Source organism: Sceloporus undulatus, chromosome 5, assembly GCF_019175285.1.
Source record: "Sceloporus undulatus isolate JIND9_A2432 ecotype Alabama chromosome 5, SceUnd_v1.1, whole genome shotgun sequence".
In the NCBI taxonomy this organism is placed as follows: domain Eukaryota; kingdom Metazoa; phylum Chordata; class Lepidosauria; order Squamata; family Phrynosomatidae; genus Sceloporus; species Sceloporus undulatus.
Window position 1 is genome coordinate 27,193,578 of NC_056526.1, and position 21,831 is coordinate 27,215,408.

Consider the following 21,831-nt stretch of genomic DNA (forward strand, 5'->3'; position numbering starts at 1 on the left):
TTCTGACTTGTCCATAGCCACATTTAGAACTAAATCAGTGTATTCTGGCATGTTTAAATAGTTAAATAAATGTTAAGAACTCCATTATTGGTATACTGCTAACACTTATTAAATTCCATACATAGTTGCATGTGTTCTGAAATCAGTTGAAACACTGATATATATATTTTTAAATCTTCATTGTGAAAATCATTATTTTGTTCTGCATGATCTGCTGGATTGTTTGAGATGCAGTCTCAGTAACATCCTTAGACAAGTTTGTCTTCTAAAATGTAACCTGGTGGGTTACAGGAAATTCATTTTTCCCCACTTTTCTTTTTAATCCTATGCTGCCTCTTGGAAGTTTCATTCAAACTACAATTGAATAAGAAAGGTAAATACTTCTGCTAAAGATCTCTGCTAGCTGGAGAATATGAGTTATGCAGTTTCATAATGGCATGATATAAATGAAACAAAACAGGCAGATGGTGTTTGCATTTCCTGTGGTGCTGCTACTGTTTTAACCAGTGTGTTTTGAGGAACTATCCACTTTTCAGAAAATGGCTAGAACTTGGATACATATTGTTTAAAGGTCCTTCTCTCTGGATTTAAATGTAACCTAACAGAATTAAGCTGCTGTGCTCTGTGTTGCATCTTAATTAATGGCATGAATATGACCTGTGTTTGATTTTAGTGGAGAAAAATGGATAGTTCAAATAAATACATTTTAATGTACTGGAAAAGTATTAACTTATTCTAAATTTTGTGTTCCTTCTCAACAAGATTCCTGTGTTAGACCTAACACTGAAGATGATTCCTGTGGCTGGGATAGTGTGTGGTGCAATATTTTCCAGTTACAATTATTTCAGAGTTATCTTTGGAGGAGGAGTGGGGAAGAATGGATCTACAATAGCAGTAAGTTGGGTTGGTTTTTTAATGTCAATTAATGTGTAAACTTAACAGCACAATTCTATGCAGAAGTACTATTGCATAGTATTCCTATCTACTCATTTTGTTCATTGGGTTTTACTCCCAGGTTAGTGTGTATAGGATTGCAGCTTTACTGTATTTCTCTCAGTATGATATTGGTTTAAACAGATGGAGTGTGTGCTTAGTTTGATTGAGTCTTATCCTATCCTTATCCTACTCAAGTGTAATCATGAATTATAATAATGTTGAAATGATTGTGTACCCTTTCACTGTTTAAGAGGGTCTACGTTTTAGTATTTTATGGGATACATGAAAAGGAAATAATAGAGGAGATATGTGGCATTTCAAATTGTTTTCCAGTGATAGTATTTCTGGAGTTGTCTACTCATTTTTTACTAATAAATAGCACAATATTAGTTCATTGATGCACCAACTATGACCTTTCCTGACAAAGTCTGATTTTGCCATGTTTAGTCATGCCTAGGTAACTCCAGGTTTGTCCACTGTAATATGCTCTATGTGGGGCTGCCCTTGAAAAGCATTTGACCATGACTGCGTGAACAAATGCTGCTGAAGGGATGTTGGCTCAGTTTAGGTCTTCAGAACATATCACTCCCATCTGAATCAATTAGCATGGATTACCTGTTTATTGTTGGGCTCAATTCTGCATCAGTAATTTAGGGCCTGTTCTCTTCTCTCTTTCAATGTGTACCATCCAACATTTGAGGCATTACTCCAGATGCAACTGCCAAATGAGGAATGGTAGGCAGCTACTAGGAGTAAGGTGTCCAAGTTGTGGAATACCACCCCAAGGGTGATTCACCAGGTCACAAGACTTTATTTTAGGCAGAGGTGCAGTCTTCCAGATGTTGTTGGATCAGCTGTAGCCAGCACAGTGAATGATGCATAATGCTGGGAGTTGCAATCAGACAACTTTGGGTCGGCTATACAATTCCCATAAATTTTAGGAATTTGATTAAAACAGAGACTAGCTTACATGCTTACTGTGGTGTGCTTAGGTTGTGATATTTTTGTGCTATTGTCCTTGTATGATTGAACTTGTTATGTTGGTGACCTTTTTTTAAATTGAGGAAAATGTTACTGAATAATTCACAAAATGTATGTATCTTTCAGGGAACAAGTGTTCTGTCACCAGGACTCCATATAGGATTAATTATTACTTTGGCAATAATGATCTATAAAAAATCCTCAACACACCTGTTTGAAAAGCATCCTTGCCTCTATGCCTTAACATTTGGGTTTGTGAGTGCCAAGATCACACAGAAATTAGTGGTAAGGTTTTTGCTTGGATTTATAATTTTTTCTATGTATATATTAAGATGATGTAGCATTTCCATGCTGCTATGAGAATCACTATAAAGTCGACATTGAAGAAAGCAATCTTAGACATGTCTATTCAAAAGAAAGTCCTGTTGATTTCAATACCATGTGCAATCAGCCCTCCACATTTGTGGCTTTGAATTTTGTGGATTTGATTATTCACAGATTTGATTAATACATTCCCTCTAGGAACCTTTGGATCCTCCAGTGGAACTCTATGGTCAACTTCTGCCAAATGTAATGCTGGAGGAATACTTCTCTAGGCATTTGTAGGTCCTCTGGTGCAATTCTATAGGAGCCCTGTACCCATAACCCCAGCGAATGTGGTGGTCCCACTATATAGATGTGTATAGTAACAGTGGGTTACAGGGTTGGGGGCCCCTTCCTCCTACACCCCCAAAGACTGCACAACCTGATGTTTCCCAGCCATACCTTGTTATTTTGGCTAGAAAACAAACGAGAAACGGGGAATAGGAGTCTGGGAAGGATAAGTTTAGTGTGATTTCAGGGGAGAGGGGGAGAATCACACTTATAATGGGAGGGCCTCAGGGATCTTTGCTAGACTGACAGGGGCTTCAGCTGCTGTGACAGTGAAGTCTGGGGGCTGCATACATCCACACTTTCCCCAACATTAATATGTAGGATTACAGTGTAAAGTAGGTACTGTGCAAGCTAATCAGTTAAAATCACTTTGAAGAACTCAAGAGGGCTTGTTTACACCATCCAAAATACTCCAGTTTGTTCTGATCTGGAGGTGCCCCAGATTTCACACACACACACATTTACCTCCGCACTCCAGTGATGCAGGGTAGCTGTTTACACACATCCCACTGTGCCAGCTGGCGCTGCCACCGTTGGCACAAGTCCCTTCCTGTGAGGCATTGATCACATGGCTGGGTATGCCACTGTGACGTCAGATTCTTTTGATTATCCATTTTAGTAGCAAAAAGTAGTAGCCAATTATATAGTGCATTTATTTAGGATTTACTGCCTTTTCCTGTAACTGTTTGTAGTTTAAGATAAACCTGTAGGTGTACTTGTAAAAACATACAAATCTGCCAAAACCTTCTTGTCTTTTTATTGCCTTTAATTAAAAAAGTATCTCAATTGAGTAGAAATGCTAAAACCTCATTTTCTGTTGACTACATCTCTTGTGATTTGGATTGATCCGGATAATAACTCTTCAGATAGGTTAAATTGCAAAGAATTAAACTGGCATTGCAATGATTTAAACTGCTATTGAAAGATTTTAACCTGATAGCTAATTCCAGTGTTTTGTTTTTAGATAGCACATATGACAAAAAGTGAAATCTTCTTACAAGATACTGCATTTATTGGACCAGGCCTCTTATTTCTAAACCAGTACTTCAATGGTTTTATTGATGAATATATCGTTCTGTGGATAGCACTGGTAAGGAGTTTCCCATTATGTTGCACCTTGGCTTCTTCCCCTTTCCCCAATCTGTAGTGTAGATACAGCCTGATACCTTTATGACAAGGTATTTAACAAGATAAGACATGGAAAGTGCTTTCCAAAACTCTATCCGAATACACGCTTGTCAACAATGTGCTAACAATGGCTGAATTGCACTGCATTCATTGGTTTGAATCCAGATAAAGGTATTGCAATCAGACTGTAGGAAGCAGACCTTCCTGCCACCTTCTTTCATAGTGGCACCTTCATCTTCCCTCAGTTGCTGTACAGATTGGGGGACCCCAACTGATGTCATACGCTGTGGGCAGGGAGGGGGGTCTCAAATCAGGGAATAGCACCTTCTGTGAGTGAAGTGATGGGAGGAAACATGTCTGCTTCATCTCCCAGTTATGAACGCAACAGCAACAAAAATGAACACAAGAAAAAATCCACTGAGACGAGCACATAAATAGAATAAATGAAGCTTGGACATATAAGGTTGAGATACACCTATTTACCCAATAATAATCAAAGAGGAGGGCGACCAAAATGGTGAAAGGTCTGGAAACCATGCTTTAGGAGGAGAGACTTAGAGAGCTGTGTGTGTTTGGCCTGGGGAAGAGGTTAAGAAGTGATAGCCCTGTTTAAATATTTGAAAGGATGTCACATTGAGGAAGGAGCGAACTTGTTTTCTGCTGCTCCAGAGACGAAGACACAGCGCAATGAATTCAAACTACAGGAAAACAGATTCTACCTAAATGTCCAGCCATTTAAAGGCTGTGCCAGCGATGCATGGGCCGAAAAGGAGCTTCATTTTGGAGCTCCGTCCTGTGACGCTGAAAGGGCGGCCCAAGCGCCCTGCAGCATTGCGGGGACGTCCATAATCCATAATCAAATCCTTAGCCAATGTTTGTGATTGCAGTTAATCCAAAGATATTCATTGGGTAAATAGGTATCTCTCATCTACCTGTTAAGCAGTTGAGCTTTAAGATAGAATCATAGAATCCTAGAGTTAGAAGGGGCCCTGTGGGCCATCAGATCATTCTCTGCTTAGTGCAGAGTCTCCAGCTAGAGCAGTATAATCTCTGAAATACAGTACTAATTTTATTTTTTAAAACTGAATTTTTAAAATGGAGCTAAGATACAAACTCCTACACTGTCAAGCAGAGAATAATTCATTTCTACAGCATAGATACTAATTTCCGAACTGTTTTTCCTCCCTCTTTAGTTCATATCCTTGCTTGATATGCTGAGATACTCAATTGGGGTATGCATACAGATTGCTGCTCATCTTCATATACAAGTCTTCAAAATCTCATCTCATCAAGCTCCCGAACAGGTTCAAAACCATAATGAGTGACTTATAGCTAAAGGCGAAGAGGAGAAGGAGTTGGGGGGAATTGTGGAATTATGGAAAATACGTTTTTTAAGGAATGCAGATGTGGAAGCTTGTAAAGAAACCCAGGTGCATGAGAGAGCTCATTATGTTTGCTCTCAATCAAGGAGATTATTTAATTACATAACGCAATGTTCATATAGGTTCTACTGGGACTTGGTTACTTCAGTCAGGAATGAAGTGTTTGGGGATGTGTTTTGCTACAACGTAGCTAATCCTTATTTACAAGATTTGTTCTGGTCTGGTCTTTGCAGACAGAAATGCCTGAAAATTTAATGTACTAGGCAGCTAATAAAGATATTGGTCTTTCTTCAGGCAAATATGCCTTTCCTAGAATAATCTGACGTTGATATATTATAGGTACAATAGCTGCAGTTAAGATTATCCATTATACAGTTTATTTATTTTGGTGAAAATATGACCTTAACCAAAGTATTTTAAATTCAAAAAGTTAAGATTTCTGAGCTGTCAGTCATATCATAGGAGTGGGTTTTACCTCCCCCCCCTTTAAATCTACTTGCTTAATACTGTATTTTCTTATAGATAATTGCTGAAGAATTTAAAAAGAAATTAGTTGTACTAATATTATAGTATAACTCTTCCAGCTAGAAGTAATGCTTATTCTGTTGGCGCCAATCTACTAATAGTACCAATTATTCCCTAGACAAGTTCTTTTTTTGGGAAATGTACCCAAAGTAGAAGCCAGAGTGGAGAAACATTGTTGACCCCTTCCCTCCTATAGCAGTCTTTCCATTGGCTTCCCTACACACACGTAGACACACTACTGTTCCACATTTATGGTGAGCACAGTGGTATTAAACCCTCGCCCAAAAATAATAGAAGGAAAAGAATTTTCTGCCCACCTCCACTGTAATATTACCAACTATAGCCTCTTTGGAGAAAAAAACAAGCAACTTCAGTCTTAGCCATAAGTAGGAAGTGAAGGAAAATAATTGTAAGGCCATCCATTTTTCTGTTAAACTTTCACCTGAAAGTCAGGGCTGTAAACCAGATATGAAGTCAAAAAATATAAAGGGGTCTTCTACATTTCAAGCAGCAGAAATATGTTTTCATTTATTAAATATGTTAGCATTGTACAGGGACTATACAGCTGATCTAGCTTACTTGCTTCTTTCTTTCTTTCTTTCTGGTATTTCAACCATTCTATCAGTTATATATTTTATTTAGCAAGCTGTTTGCACAAAAGTGGACCTGGCTAAAGGATGAGTGTGCTCTTCCTTCACTTTTTTTGCTCTTGAATATTAAGCACAAGGACAAGGAACCTTCAGCACAACAAATGTTGTTGCACTATAACTTACATCCCACAGTATTGGTTATGCAGTTCTAGGGCTGAGGCCGATGAAAGTTTTGAGTCCAAGAACCTCTGGAGAACCACATGTTCCCACCATGCTTTACAGAACCACAGCCCTTTACTACCAGTTAAACTGCCTTATTAGCTGATTAAGCCATCTTCTTTCCATGCTGTGAACAGGCAACTGCGGATTAATTTATGGTTTCCACTGCTTTTAGATTATGCAAAGTACATATATTATCAGAAAGTGTTAAGCACCTTAATACCATGAGCAGGTAGATCTAATGATTGAACTGATTTCATTTATCCAAGAAGTAAACTTGATTTTAATAACCATATTTTTAAAAGCTCTGTTGTTGTGAAGGATCTGAAGGATGGTGTATAATAATACAGTTGTATGTAGGTACTGCCATCTGACAAGCTGCTTTGAGTACTCAGGAGATAGTGTGCTTTCTTTTCTGATGTTTAGAAGTAGGTCACACAGGTTTCCACTATGGAAGTAATCCCAAATGGCTACATGGTCATGTGAACAAAAAAGTAAACTGATCTTGAATCATGAACCTGTAAGCACCAGAGATTTCATTAAGTACTAATGTGGTTGTTTGATTTTCTTTGAGGTCTAGTTAACTCTTTAACTCCAAGGTGACTTCTCTCTGGAAGCTCAGTGTACGGAAGCTGAACAGTCCTGTCAGTTAAATAGAAAAGTGATCAATTTGTTGTCTCACTTTTAAATGGACAACAAATGGGCAACAAGCAATACCCCAAAATGATGACGATTTCAGAAGCCAGTTTTGTGAGTTACAAAATTTAGATTTGCATCCTACAGCCAAATTCTAGGTTAAATGCTGATTGACAGAGAAGCCCAAAGAAAGAAACTGCATGGAGTGAATTTTAGATAGCAAAACCTGACATTAAAATAAACTCTTATGTTTCAAGGAAATTACTAAAGAAACTTGAGAGGGCGGAATTTTTAGGGGGATACAGTGATTGTCCTAAGGCAGTTTTTTTTAGTAATATCAGATGTAACAATCAAATGGACTTCTGCTAAAATTCATCACATAAATATATGATTGCAAGTTGCTATGACTAAATATACAGTGTTCTATGGTTATGAAAATGATGTTGCATTTGTAGTGTTTAAATTACCTTCATGTTACAATAGAAACATACAATTCATTTTTTAAAAAATTTTAAAACCACAAAACAAATCTCATTGGCTTAAGCTTTTGCTGGTTGCAAGGGGGCATTTCAGATGGAGATACTTTCTTTTAACGTAGAAGCTTTTCTTCAATTCTTACTGCACATGACATTTTAGTTTGGGGCTTTTAATTCACGTTCATGAACTGTCATCATAATTGTTCATGACATACCATACCATAATATTACCAGTAAACTCTGATTTATCATCTGCTCTTCTACTGTTAATGTTGAACATATTATTTACAAAAAGACTATCAATTGGCAGATTATTACAGTGCCTTACAATTAAAGAAATCCTAAATTAGCAAAATTTATACTGTAATTTAGGGAAATATGGAAGTTTTTGTGCATAATTATTTGGCTCTCAAGATACGTTATCCTGTACAAAAGAATAATTTTTCTCACTTGTAAATAATATCAAAGTGCTGCTGCAAGCGAACACTTATTTCACTATGATTCAAACCCCTGTCTAGTGGACTTCTATGACATACTAATACAATATACAGCTTCAGATTATCTGCTAAGTATGGATATTTAGTTGGTAAACAGACCCTGGGTGTCTTGAACTTTCAAACTGGTGTCTTAACTGCAGTAACCAGATTTATAATTTAAGTGGTGAAGGAAGTTGGTACAGATAGGTTAATGTTAAAAGAATCACAACAGTAACTGAGAAAACAAACAAATAACAGTTTAATAATTTCTTCTGTTGAAATTCAGAATGGCTGGTTGATTACTTTTCAAACACTATATGTAATTTTTAACATGGAATGCAAACCATGAGCTCTTTTTCTTCTTGGCTAATGTATACATTGTATCATGTTACTTAGGTAGAAGTTGTTTCTCCACTGAGCCATCAGAATAACATGGATTGAAGAGATTTGCGAACAGTTGCCATCTCTTGCTGTTGCTGTTATAAGAAAAAAGAAAAATACTGATGGATTGTAACATTTTGTACCATAGTGTTCTGACATGAATTATAAATACTGAATGTATAATTTTTCTATTTAAATGTTCTATTTTAAAATGTTACTGAAGTTTTCATAAATCAGTATTAACACTCACAGTGTCCATCATGATTTTTTTTTGCAACATAGCCATTTCCTTGCGAAGTTCACTTTGTGCGCCTGCTAAAAGACTTTCATGACTCTTCTCCATGTCTTCGATGCTCTAAAATAGGAGTTCAATTTCATGAAAATTTGATGCAGGTTCATATCAAAAATTCTACTAACATCAAGTGATAAGTGTGAATTAGCCTAACGGTTAAGAAAGGGGAAGCTAACATGTTAGTATTTTGAATGTGTCATCTTTAAAGCATGGAAAGTAATGTTAAATTTACTACTGATAAAACTCCATCTGAAGCAGTATTCAATTCTTGGTGCTATTATACAAAAACAGTTGTTTTAAAACTGTTCCACAAGAAGAGCCACAAAGATGATAAATGATTGAGAAAGCAGTGGTGTAGCTAACACATGTAACATCTACATATATAAAAGTCAGAATTTTACTTCAAAAAGTATATACTTGACCTTTAAAAACTGTTCATACAGCTGCTTAATTGTCTTCAGTCTCTGACTCTGAACTATTCTTGCTTGTTGAAAAACCTTTTGTTGTTGCCGAAACATGTTCTACAGCAGGGACAGATAAGCCATAATAAACATAGAATTAACAGCGTAATATAATGATTCAGTCACACGGGGTGGATCCAGATTTACTCACATATTATTATTATTATTATTATTATTATTATTATTATTATTATTATTATTATCATCATCATCCATCATCATCATCATCATCATCATCATCCTGCTTTTTCCACAAAATTGGGAATCAAAGTGATTTACAGTTTACAAGAACAATACAATTAAAAACATACAAAAGTGAGCATTAAAATAGAATTAAATTATTAAAATACATCACTCATTAAAAGAATGAAATGCAGTTTTAAAAAAAGGTAAAAGTGCTTATAAACAGTGCAGCAGGGCTTTCTGCTCCCTCCCCATGGCAGACACCAGCCGATGGGGCTTCAAACTCCACTTCTGAACTGCCTCCAAAGCCAAGCCCAGGGAAGAAGCCTCAGGGAAGGGGAGAGGGGAAGGAAGGAAGGAAAAAAAAGAGAGAGAAGGGGGAACAGAAGGGATGGAAGGAGGGAGGGAACGAAAGGAAGGAGAGACTACTTCAGTCCCATTGTCCCCAGTGGCGGCACGGTTGTATGTACTTGTCGCCATTGGGGACACTATGGGCTTGCTGTCTGTGGATGCTCGAATCTGCGGATGGCAAGTCCGTGGATGCCGAGGATACCTGCAGTAATAATAAAGATGTAGAGAGATCTTGTAGCACCTTTGAGACTAACTGAAAGAAAGGTCTAGCTTTCCTAGACTTTAGTCTACTTCCTCATATGTAACTTCATCAGATGCTCAAGTCTGAGAAGGCTCATGCTGCCAAGTTCTTTCATTTAGTCTCAAAGGTGCTACAAGATCTCTCTACATACTAATTTTTCACACAGCTATATCTCTGAATAATAATGATGATGATGATGATGATGATGATGATGATGATTGTTAATGGTAGGGATACTCAAAAATTAAAGCTATTTCTATATATTAATTGATTTTTAAGTCTTTGCTATATATTCAGATAAGGCTAACAGGGACATGAAGACAATGAATCAGCAGCAATTCTCAGATGTACAGTTTTCAGAACTATTTTTTTTCCTGATACAGAGGTTTCCCTCATTTTACCTTGCTGATATTTAATACCTGAATACTTATCTTCCAATTAAATTTGTGCTTATTTAAATATTACACTGCAAGCTTTCCCATGTGTTATGAATTTGAGGAGCAGATGGTCACAGTACGGGAGTATTTGTCCTCTAACAACAGCATAGCAGAATCTGCCTACTTGCTCCTTAATGCCAAAGAAGTTTGTATGAAACTATGTGCAGATTACTTCTTGAACATCACTAATTTTACCTGGATCTTCTCCACCTCGGTAGATATACTATCATAAAGCTGGGAATCAGTAAGCTACCTCTCCCACATCTTTCATTGATGAGTGATAATTTCTCATGTTCTGCTGTAATAAAATACAAGCTGTTGCTGTTAAAATAACAGCCTATGGCTGTGGTGGCGAGCCTATGGCACGTGTGCTCTCTGGCACACAAAGCCATTTTGGGGGGCATGCAGAGAGAGGGAGGGTGAGGGAAAAGGAGAACAAGTGTGTGCCTTTTCCTGTTCTTTCCCTTGCCCTCCTGGGCCTTTAGCTGTCTCCAGGGTAGTCCTGCCCAGGAAGTCCTGCCCCAGATGACAGAAGTCCTGCCCCCCCTCCCCCAGAAATTTCACCCCTGGCACCGGGTAATACCCGGTGCCAGAATGCCTTTGAGGTTGGGCACTCAGTTCTTGAAAGATTCACCATCACTGACCTATGGCATTTAATATGGTTACAAATAAATCTTAAGAAAAACAAACCGCTAGTTTTTCTTCCTGTTCCTCCGCTTTCTGTATATCAGCATCCCATTGTTGAAAAATATGCATGAACTGCTGGGAATATTCTTGGTTGACCTTCAGCCTAAAAATATACATATGCAGAATCATAAAGTTGGAACAGACCACAAAGGCCATCCAATCCAACACCCTGCCATGAAAAGTCTATCATCCGAAATAATATAGCATGCTTTATACAATAAATGCACATACAGTTACCCTGCTGTTTTTGCGGGCTCAAGATCCGCGTCCCTCGCATATTCACGAGCTGGAAATGGAGGGGAAAGCAATGGGGCTTGCGCCTGTAGCTACCTGCAGGAGTGTGTTTTCCCATTCAAACCAATGGAGCTTGAATATATGCAAATTTCTATTTTTCTGAGGAATGTATATTAAAAAGTGTAAAAGTCATACAGAATGTGAATACTTGTAATGAAGATTTACTATATTGGTGGAGCAGTGGTTAAAAGCCTGTACTGCAGCCACTCACAAACCATAAGGTTGTGAGTTCAATACTAGCCAAGGGCTCAAGCTCGAGTCAGGCTTGCATCCTTCCGAGGTCACTAAAATAGGTACCAAGCTTGTTGGGGGCAATTAGCTTACAGTTGTAAACTGCTTAGAGACTACTTAAGTGGTATGAAGTGGTATATAAATGAAGCTGCTATTGCTAGCGGCTAAAAAGCCTGCCTCTTTCCTATCAAACTGAAATAGTAGGACGATAAATTAGATTTAGGCATCAGCTTCATAACATTTGTTCAAAAAATAGTTTTCAGCTAATTTCAATGCATGTTTACGCAAAGGTAAATATATTTACATATCTTGTCTCAGCCTTGAGGTTTCAAGAATGGCTTCTTCTCATAGCTCTACGTGGGTCCATTTAGGGACCATCAGGAAATGAGCCTTCAAATACTGTTAATAAATAGACAATGAATTCCCTATAATATGTAAAGTAAGAGTTAAAATAACCCACTTACCTCTGGTCTTGTTGTGTTTTCCAGACAAGTTCTAACTTTTGGTTACTTGTTTTCAGAGAAGACTTCGTGTACAGTTCTAATCTTTTCCTTTTAGCCTGAAGAGCTTTATTAATGTCCGCTATAGTAAGACAGATAATTATTAGGTAGTGTGTTTTTATAATAAATGTTAAAACTTAAAATGTATAAACTCCACAAGAAGTAAAAGGGACTCATATGTTAAGCCTAAGACAAAATGGCTGTAGTCCTTCATGGTTTAGCATAGCATGCTAGTTCTGTATGAGGAACTGCACTACACCAAGCTGTTTACCATCTTCTGGACCTACTGTAGAGCTGCTGAACTTGCAGCCATTCCTACCTAGAGAAAAATGGGAGATGTGTCACAGAATCATCTATGCCCCCAAAGTCAGACCCAAAGTGATTAGATCATCTACTGGGGTCCTCTGGAGCCCTCAAAAGCTGGTGCAACAGCTTTGTGTTTGGGTCCAGGGACTTAGATGCTTCAGCATTCTCCTACCATCCTCCTCCTCCAGGCCTATGGGTGGGCAGCTTTAGTGGATCTGTAGCCCCAAACAGATGGGTCAAATGAAGTGGTCTCTGGCCGCTGGGGAGGCATGCCGTTTACATGACACATGCCTCCAAAGCGACTGGAAGCCACATTGAAGCTGCACTCCGGTCCTCAGGACTGGAGCAAAAAAGAGTTGGGAAAACTTGAGTCCTGCCAGTGTTGGTCGGGCCCTGCATCATGGCCCACCTTGGGAGCAGACCATGTAGACAGCGGAGTTACAATCCACTTCTAGTGGGAGCAGACCCAGGCCGCTCCTTCACGCCCATCTGCTCCACCCCTATGATAGATATGAGGAGCTTTTGTTGTTGCTGAAGGAGGGATGCTAACCTCTGCAGCAATCAAAGAAAGGCATACATAACCATGGGGTTAATTTATGCCTGCATATACCACTAACTAGTTACTAACAGTTTTAGTTGTTCTACTTCCAAAACAGACAGAGAGAGTCAACTTCTCAAATTCTTGTTAAAGCAAGCAAGAAACATCTGCCGTCTTTGCCTTTTGGAGCTTTGAAGAAGATTGGCCCAAAACACTGCAGAAATAATCCAGTTTGAGACTGCTTACTTGCCCTAGCTCAGTGTTAGGAAATCCTGGGAATTGTAGTTTAGTGTGGCCCCAGAGCTCTAGTTTAGTGTGGCCCCAGAGAAGGCTAAATGTTTCACAAAACTACAGTTCCAAGAAATCCCTAGCTCTGAGCCAGGGCAGTTAAAGCAATCTCAAACTGGATTATTTCTGCAGTGTGTTTTGGACAGTAGATGTAAAAAGAGGTCTTTTCTGGCGTATCAGATAATTAATAAGGGGAAACTTAGAAGAAAATTAACAAGGGGAGGTTGAATCTCTACTGGAAATGTATGTGAGCCCTGGAGTTACCCACACCTGCACTAAAATATGGCTTATCATGACATGTAAATACGTCAGCTAGACCCATGCTATTCAAAATCGTGGTCTGTGAGCCTCTGGGTGTAAACCCACTGCACCTTTCCAAGAAACTATATTAATACAATAATAAAATGGCACAAATATAGTTCCAGTTCCTGACAGAGTAGAAAATAAAACTGTCAATCTGATTACTGGATATTTTGGTCTATACCTATACAAAGGTAAGTGCTTAAAGCAAGTGGTCACACAAGGTGACCACATGTCCTCCTTTTCCAGGACATGCCCTACATTTCAACCTTTGTCCAGGAAGAATTTCAAAATGTCCTCCATTTTGAGCATGATTAAGAAGCATGAATGTACTGTATATACTCATGTATAAGTCTAAAAATTTTAGTCAAAAAATTGACCCAAAAAAACCTGAGTTGACTTATCCATGGGTCAATGTAAGTGCTGTACTTTAACTCTTATTTTAAAAGTAACCATCCCTTGGTGAGGGGCAAGAGTACAATCTGTCTTGGAAGTATTGATCGCCCTCTACTCCCTCATCCATCCAGCCTTTAGGGTGATCACCAACATTTATGCCTGCTAGGATTTTGTAAGATCTTTTATAAGTCATTGTTTTCCTTTTGCTTCATCCTTTAGATCTTTTGTCACATACCCCTACATTTTACCCTCAACTTATCCACAAGTCATATCAAAATTCATAATTTTGGCCCCAAATCTACCCTCGACTTATATATGAAGTAGACTTATAGTCACGTTTATATGGGTAATTAGCATTTTTAGCTTTTGTTTTGCAATATCCTTGATTTGTCTTGAATGTGCTGCATTTTGTGATTTCTTGTTCTCCTTTGCAGTTGGTCACACGTTGGTAATATGACTGATATGCCTCAAAACAAGGAGCTCATTGAAGATAATCCTTTCTTCAACTGCAAATTTTAGCCTCACATACCAATGTTAAGTTATGTAGTCAAATTATTGCAAAACAAAAAGGAAAAAAGAAAAACAATAAAATATTGTTAAAATATTAGCTAGAAGATAACTTTTTAAAAAAACATACCTCCAAAGCGTTCCAGCATATTCTGTACTTCTCCCCTATAAAATTATTAATATTTTAAGAATAGCTATTTTTGTACATTATAACAACTACAGTTTTTATCATATTTGTCATAGCAACAAAAAGGGAAGTTGAAGTTGTTTTACAAGGGAACTAAGCAAAATAGTGCTTAGTTCAAGAAGCAGAACCTGAATGTATTAAGTGTTGTCGATGTCAAGATTGTGAAGATGTGTAATTTTATAGTCACTATGGTTTCTAGATTCTGGATAGCCCTACCACTGTATAAATGCTAAACACTTCTGGATATAATAATTTTTTAAAACCTAGAAACGTAATTGATGATGTAGCTTTTACAAGTATTTAATAATAATTTAACTAAATTATTTAATTATTTAAATAAATATGTAACAGGACAATAACTATGCACTGCATGTATTTAAAAAATTAAATGTTAAACAATTTACCCAACATCTTCAACTTCTGCATGAGGAGTCACTGCAGACCTTTTTTTCCCATGTTTCTCAATCACTGGAGTTTCATCTTTATGGGGGGGAAAATTACAAATTAATAACATCACTTCAGGGTGGCTGAGAATAAAGAGTAGGCCAACCATCAGTGTTCCCACACAGGTCTTATCCTACGCTTTAAATGTACTGAAGCTAGGATCTCCTGCCTACAAAACACCTTCCCAAGAGACCATATTGGAAACACACAATGACTAATGGAGTGTAGCAAGGAATTCCTGGGGGGGCGGAATCAGCATGTGCTTTACAGACTATAGCAAAGCATTTGTCTACATAAATGATAAAAAGCTATAAATGACTCTTAAGGACATAGGAGTGCCCCTGCATCTGATAGTCCTGATGAGAAATCTGTACTTAGGAGAAAAAGTTATTATTAGAACAGGATATGGAGAAACTGAATAGTTCCCAACTGGCAAAGGAGCCAGGCAAGGCTGCATGCTGTCACGCTGTTTGTTCAACTTGTTTGGAGAAAATGTCATAAGAACATCAGGTTTAGACTTAGAAGAAAGAGGAGGGAAGATAGGAAGAAGAAACATCAACAATTTAAGATAGGCATATAACACTATTATACCAGCAGAAACCATCACAGGGTTTGGAAAAATTATTGAGGAAGGTCAAAGAATAAAGTGCAATGTCCAGCTTACTGCTGAACACAAAGAAAATAAAAATAATTACCATGAAGGATATACGTATATTTAACCTAAACAATGAGGAAATTGAAATAGAGTTCCAGTATCTTGGGTCAAACATTGATCAGAATGGAGACTGCAGTCAAGAAATCCGAAGACTAGTAATGGGAAGGGCAGCTATGAAAGAACTAGACAAGATTCTGAAGAGTAAAAATATACAACAGAGCACTAAAGTTAGAAATGTCAAAACCATTGTATACTCCATCACCATGTACAGATGTGAGAGCTGGACAGTGAAGAAAAGCTGACAGAAAGAAAATCAACTCATTTGAATTGTGGTGCTGGAGAAGAGTACTGAGAATACCATGGACAGTCAAAGAGACAAACAAATGGGTCCTTGAACAGATCAAGCCTGAACTCTCCCTGGAAGCCAAGCTGATCAAATTGAGGCTCCTTAAGAAAGACAATAATACAGTGTGTCCTTGGCTTATGTGGGGGATCCATTCCGGACCCCCCCCCCCCCCCCCGCATAAACCACATATCGCATATGCTCAAGCCCCATTCAAGTGCATGGAGCTCATGCACGTGGTGGCGTGGCTGTGTCCCGCGGCAGCTCTACACAGCTTTGTGTGTAAGCTCAAAGCCATATATAACATGCATGGGCGCATTGTAGTAGGAAAGGTAGGGAGTAGTAGAAACAGAAAAAGCCCACTCCAGCTTTATAAACTCAAGCAGGGAAATCATGGGCCTGAAATTACAGGACCTAAGCAGAACAGTGGAAGACAGGGAGCCTTGGAGATGTCTCATCTACAGGGCCACCATAAATCAAGCGCAATTAATAACAAACAGCAAGATGCAAATTGTGGCCGTAGCATCACATCTTCAGATTGTTGTGTAGGATGATGCAAGTCTGTCAGGTCTTGAGCCTGTTAGACTTGAGATGTGAAAGCAATTAATTATGATTACCAAAAGTCAGTTCTCTTGTGATGGAAGCTTTCTGGAAAGAATTCTACTGTTATATTGTATGTGCACCTTTTGGCATCTCCCCACCCCTTCCTCTTTTCATTTTTTTAGCCTGTTTAAGGAAGCAACAGACTTCACACTTTCACTTCCAATTCTGCTTGCAAGTAGATGAACTATTTATGCTTAAATATCACATTAACTGTCCCAGATGAGGAGGAGCTAACATGAGAAAGCTTACCCACCTTTTTTGTACAAACATAAAAGTGATACAGACACATTCACAAAATGTCAGATTACCTGGAATTCCTAAACATTTCATACTTGACAAAATAATTTGATCCCACTTCCCCTCCAGCCTTGTATTACTGTGAAAATTGGGGTGAATGCTTTGTTTTTACCCAGAGTGAAAAGAAACAAAACTTGATTAACATTTTGTACTGATCACTACACCTTCTCCAATATCCTCTTCAGATCCACTTAAAGGTATTTTTGGTTTTTCTTCAAAATCATAGGCATGTCCAACTGGTTCGTCCTGTGCTGGTTTAGCAGTTTTTCCTCCAGGCTTTCTTCCTGCTGGTGCCATATTCTAAATGTGATAAAATATATTTAACATTAAAAAAAATAACACAAGTTTTGTTCAGGTAAACATGGATCGATGTAATGTCTGTATTTGTGGTCAGATACCATGCGTCTCTTAAGCCTTTTTTCTAATGATTTTTTAAAAAAATTACAATGTAATGTGTGGTTGTGTATGAGAGGTACTCCTGTTTTTAATCTGTTTCATTATTTCAGTGTGTAATAAACTATTTAAGCATTGGTTTTTTTGTGGGGTTTTGGGGCTCTGTGGCCATGTTCTAAGAGAGTTTCTTCCTGACGTTTCACCAGCATCTGTGGCTGGCATCTTCAGAGAATGCTTGCCTGGAAAGGAGCATTTTTATAACACAAATATTACTCCAAGTTAATTGGCTTCCTGGTTTATCTAGGTCCAATTAAATGTGCTAGCTTTGACCTTTAAAGTTCTGACTGGCATAAAAGTAACTGAAATAAGTGCCTCCTTCCACATGAACCTGCTCACATACTTGTCTTCAAAAGAAGCCATCTAGAATCATAGAATCATAGAATCATAGAGTTGGAAGAGACCACTGGGGCCATCCAGTCCAACCCCCTGCCATGCAGGAAATCCAAATCAAAGCATCCCTGACAGATGGCCATCCAGCCTCTGTTTAAAGACCTCCAAGGAAGGAGACTCTATCACCCTCCGAGGGAGGGCATTCCACTGTCGAACAGCCCTTACTGTCAGGAAGTTCCTCCTAATGTTCAGGTGGAATCTCTTTTCCTGTAACTTGCATCCATTGTTCCGGGTCCTGTTCTCTGGAGCAGCAGAAAACAAGCTTGCTCCCTCTTCAATATGACATTCTTTCAAATATTTAAACAGGGCTATCATATCACCTCTTAACCTTCTTTTCTCCAGCTCCCTGAGTCGTTCCTCATAGGGCATGGTTTCCAGACCCTTCACCATTTTTGTCGCCCTCCTTTGGACACGCTCCAGTTTCTCAATGTCCTTTCTGAATTGTGGCGCCCAGAACTGGACACAATATTCTAGGTGGGGCCTGACCAAAGCAGAATACAGTGGCACTATTACTTCTCTTGATCTGTGTGGTTTATTACTAGTAGATACATATGGTGATGCCATTCAGAGTCCAGAACTCTGCATCTAAAAATTTGGCAGGCTTCTTCTCTTTCAGGTATCAAGAAGAAGAAGAATACATTTATTTAATTAAAAACTTTTGAATAATTTGATATCTGATTGTGATTTTTTATTGCTGGTATTTATTTTTTGTGTCTGTTGGTTTACTAACTACTGGTTTTACGATGGTTGTTAGGCAATTTTGAGGGTCTCGGTTGGGCTAGGAAAGCATTATACAGTGGGCCCTTGGTATCCGCTGTGGTTTGGTTCCAGGACCCCCCTGTGGATACCAAAATCTGTGGATGCTCAAGTCCCATTAAATATAATGGCATAATGAAATGGCGTCCCTTATATAAAATTCCAAAATTAAGGTTTGCTGTTCAGAATTCATACTTCTTTTGAATATTTTCAAACTGTGGATGCTTGAATCCATGGATAGTTAATCCATAGATAAAGAGGTCTGACTGTATAAGTGGTAGAATTCAAAAGCATAGGCATGTTGATTTGGAAAATCAGTATGCAAAGGCATTTTGTAGCACCTTTGAGACTATGGCTGCATCCACACTGCAGAAATAATCCAGTTTGACACCACTTTAATTTAACTCAATGCTATACAATTCTGGGAATTGTAGTTTGGTGGGACACCAGAGCTCTCTGACAGAGAAGGCTAAGTGTTTCACAAAACTATTGTTGTTAGAATTCCATAGCATTGAGCTATGGTAGTTAAAGTGGTATCAAAATGGATTATTTCTACAGTGTGCATGCAGCCTAAGTAAAAAAAAAAAACAAAAAAACAAAAAAGAGGTCCAAAACACACTGCAGAAATAATCCATTTTGAAACCTCTTTAACTGTCCTGGCTTGATGCTAAGGAATTCTGGGAACTGTAGTTTTGTGAAACATTTAGCCTTCTCTGACAAAGAGCTCTGGTGCCATAATAAATTACAATTCCCAGGATTCCCTAGCACTGAACCAGGGCAATTAAGGCAATCTCAAACTGGATTATGTCTGCAGTGTGTTTTCGACCTTAAAAAGCTAGTAGCATGAGCTTCCACGTGTTGAATTATGTACTCTAACCAATGCTGAAGTCATGAAAGCAGGAAGAACTACATAAATAAAAGTCGAGTCATGGTTAAACACAAGCAGGTTCCAGAGAATGTACTGAAACACACTAATATTCTGTGTATGCATAGTATTATTTGGCTGCATCTGCACTGCAAAAATAATCCAGTTTGAGACAGCTTTAACTTCCCTGGTTTAATGCTAGGGAATTCTGGGAACTGTAGTTTTGTGAGACATTTGGCCTTCTCTGTCAGGGAGCTCTGGTGCCCCAATAAAAATGCAATTCCCAGGATTCCTTAGCACCAGGACTCTTTCTGTCACCTCAAAAAGTCCCCTCTTTTTTGCTCTCCTCTTCACACCAAACTTTTCAGGGGTCTCTCTTGTACCTTGGATTCAAGCACACCTTTTTAACCACTATTCATTGATTACACTTTCCTCAGCCCTGCTTTTTTCCTGCCTAAATTACCTCAGGAGGCCTTTTTGAGGTTTTTTTAGGCCTCTTTGGTCCAAAACAGACTGCAGAAATAATCCAGTTTGAGATCGCTTTAACTGCCCTGACTCAAATTTGCTAGGGAATTCCAGGAGGAAGGCGGGATACTAATATTGATAATAATAATAATAATAATATTAATAATAATAATAATAATAATAATAAATACATAAAGCAGTGTCAAACTGGATCATTTCTGCAGTGTGTTTTGGACCCTTCTTACCCTTTATTTCCCTCAAAGACAAACCTTTCAGTATTTTAGGCTAAATAACCCCCTCTCCCCACACTACAGAAATAATCCAGTTTGAGACCGCTTTAACTGCCTTGGCTCAATGCTAGGGAATTCTGGGAAGTGTGCTTTTGTGACACTGAGCCTTCTGTCAAAACTCTGGTGACACAATAAACTACATATCCCAGTATTCCCTAGCACTGAGCCAGGGCAGTTAAAACGGTCTCGAATTGGATTATTTCTGCAGTGTGTTTTGGACCTTAAAGCGGGATCAAACTGCATTATTTCTACAGTGTAGATGCACCCTAAACTCTTGTCTTCAGCCTCTTTCTCCTACCCCAGACTCCCCACTGAAAGAGACTGAGGGGAAAAGAGGAATCCTGCGGAAAAGGCGAGGTTTGCGTGTCAGTGCACATTCACACAACCCTTGACACGTGTGTCAGTGCGCGTTCACACACCCCTTTGACACACTGCTTCCACTCTCTCTTCTTCTCCTTCGCTCCTTCGTTCATAAGATCAAAAAGAATTAGAGGATAAATAAACTGAGGAAGGGATGATAGTGGACTGTGCCACTGTCTAGACAGAAAATGGCCTCTGAAATGCTCTCCTCTTAGGCACTTTAGAAAATTACCACAGAATGGAGCATGGTTTAAGTGCAGCCCTTTGACTGCTGTGAGGATTTTTAGGTTTAAAAATATTATACGGGTTTTCTAAAAACGTGACAGGGAACTGCAGTTTGACGTGCCACAAGTGGTACAGTCCATCCCTTCATACACACAAACATATCCCTCTGTTCTAGACAAAGGCACTTTAATAATCCAGTTTGGCACCACTTTTAAGTGCCGTGGCTCAATGCTATGGAATTCTAGGAATTGCAGTTTGTTGTGGCACACCAAACTACAATTCCCAGAGACGGACGTATGTAATGCTATGGAATTCTGGGAACTGCAGTGTGTTGTGGCACAACAAACTGCAATTCCCAGAATTCCATAGCACTGAGCCACCCACAGCACTTAAAACAAGTGTCAAACTGGATTATTTCCAACTGGATTATTTCCACAGTACAGCTGGCACCCTTGTAAACCTTTTTACTGTTATGGAAGTCAACCTTTGCCTTAAGCTTTAGCTTATGCATAGGCTACCTCTCTTATCTGCACACACCAGTCAGTGTTAAAAATTGTAAACAACATTTTTGAGTCTCAACACAAGCACAAACAAGTTTTATATTTATCTATAGCACAAACTGTAACAAAACAAACTACTGAGCAAAAATATATTCTGCTGCCTCCCCTCACTCTATATACCAACAAACAATTCCCAATCTTCCTTAAAACTATTCAAAGATTTCTCATTGCTCAAGCTTGTCGATTTGTCCATTTCATGGTGTCAACATTTATTTTGACCCGAAAACCTTTAATACTTCTTAACAAAATTACCTCCAAGTAACTCCCACCCCCTTTTGTTTTAAGCCCTGCTTTTCTTCCCCAGTTCCATAGTCTGCCTACTCTGTCATTCTTTGCAATGACACACAACTCACATGGTCAGAAACAGTCTCATATCTTTTCTCTAGTGGTTTTCTATACATGTGAGCAGATGGATCATGCAGGATAAACAGGCTTCCAACTTCATGTGTTCTGACATGAAAGCCGTTTTATGTGATCCAGAACTTTAATTTTTGTACTCATGTTTGAACTACTTCAGGAGAGCCTGACAATTTGTATCACCT

General features: G+C 38.5%; 2 protein-coding genes across 11 annotated transcripts in view; one reads left to right on the forward strand and one right to left on the reverse strand.

Moving 5' to 3' along the window:
- The window catches only part of CHPT1 (choline phosphotransferase 1), a 32,531-nt gene extending 23,898 nt beyond the window's left edge, over nt 1-8,633 (forward strand). Inside the window, exons 5-9 of one of the 2 annotated variants that reach the window (XR_006104123.1) lie at nt 763-894; nt 2,044-2,202; nt 3,536-3,661; nt 4,893-5,129; nt 8,400-8,633. Coding sequence is in view for 1 of the 2 variants with exons in the window: in XM_042469063.1 (XP_042324997.1) it covers nt 763-894; nt 2,044-2,202; nt 3,536-3,661; nt 4,893-5,003; nt 8,400-8,444 (573 nt within the window). In the remaining variant the exon portion in view is untranslated. The remainder of the gene's footprint in view (nt 1-762; nt 895-2,043; nt 2,203-3,535; nt 3,662-4,892; nt 5,130-8,399) is intronic. The other variant, XM_042469063.1, reaches the window with a different exon arrangement.
- On the reverse strand, nt 8,248-21,729 carry SYCP3 (synaptonemal complex protein 3). Of its 9 annotated transcripts, none has more exons than XM_042469065.1 (9): nt 21,643-21,729; nt 17,090-17,225; nt 14,988-15,063; nt 14,527-14,561; nt 12,026-12,143; nt 11,040-11,139; nt 9,099-9,197; nt 8,635-8,739; nt 8,248-8,479 (listed from the first exon to the last, which is right to left on the reverse strand). In XM_042469065.1, the coding sequence occupies exons 1-9, from the start codon at nt 21,688-21,690 to the stop codon at nt 8,426-8,428; spliced, it is 771 nt and encodes a 256-aa protein (XP_042324999.1). In that variant the 5' UTR covers nt 21,691-21,729; the 3' UTR covers nt 8,248-8,425. The 9 variants fall into 9 exon arrangements, with proteins under 9 accessions (XP_042324999.1, XP_042325002.1, XP_042325000.1 ...); XM_042469068.1 differs by lacking the exon at nt 21,643-21,729 and adding an exon at nt 21,542-21,628; XM_042469066.1 differs by lacking the exon at nt 21,643-21,729 and adding an exon at nt 20,737-20,920.
- Between the last annotated feature and the right edge of the window lie 102 nt (nt 21,730-21,831).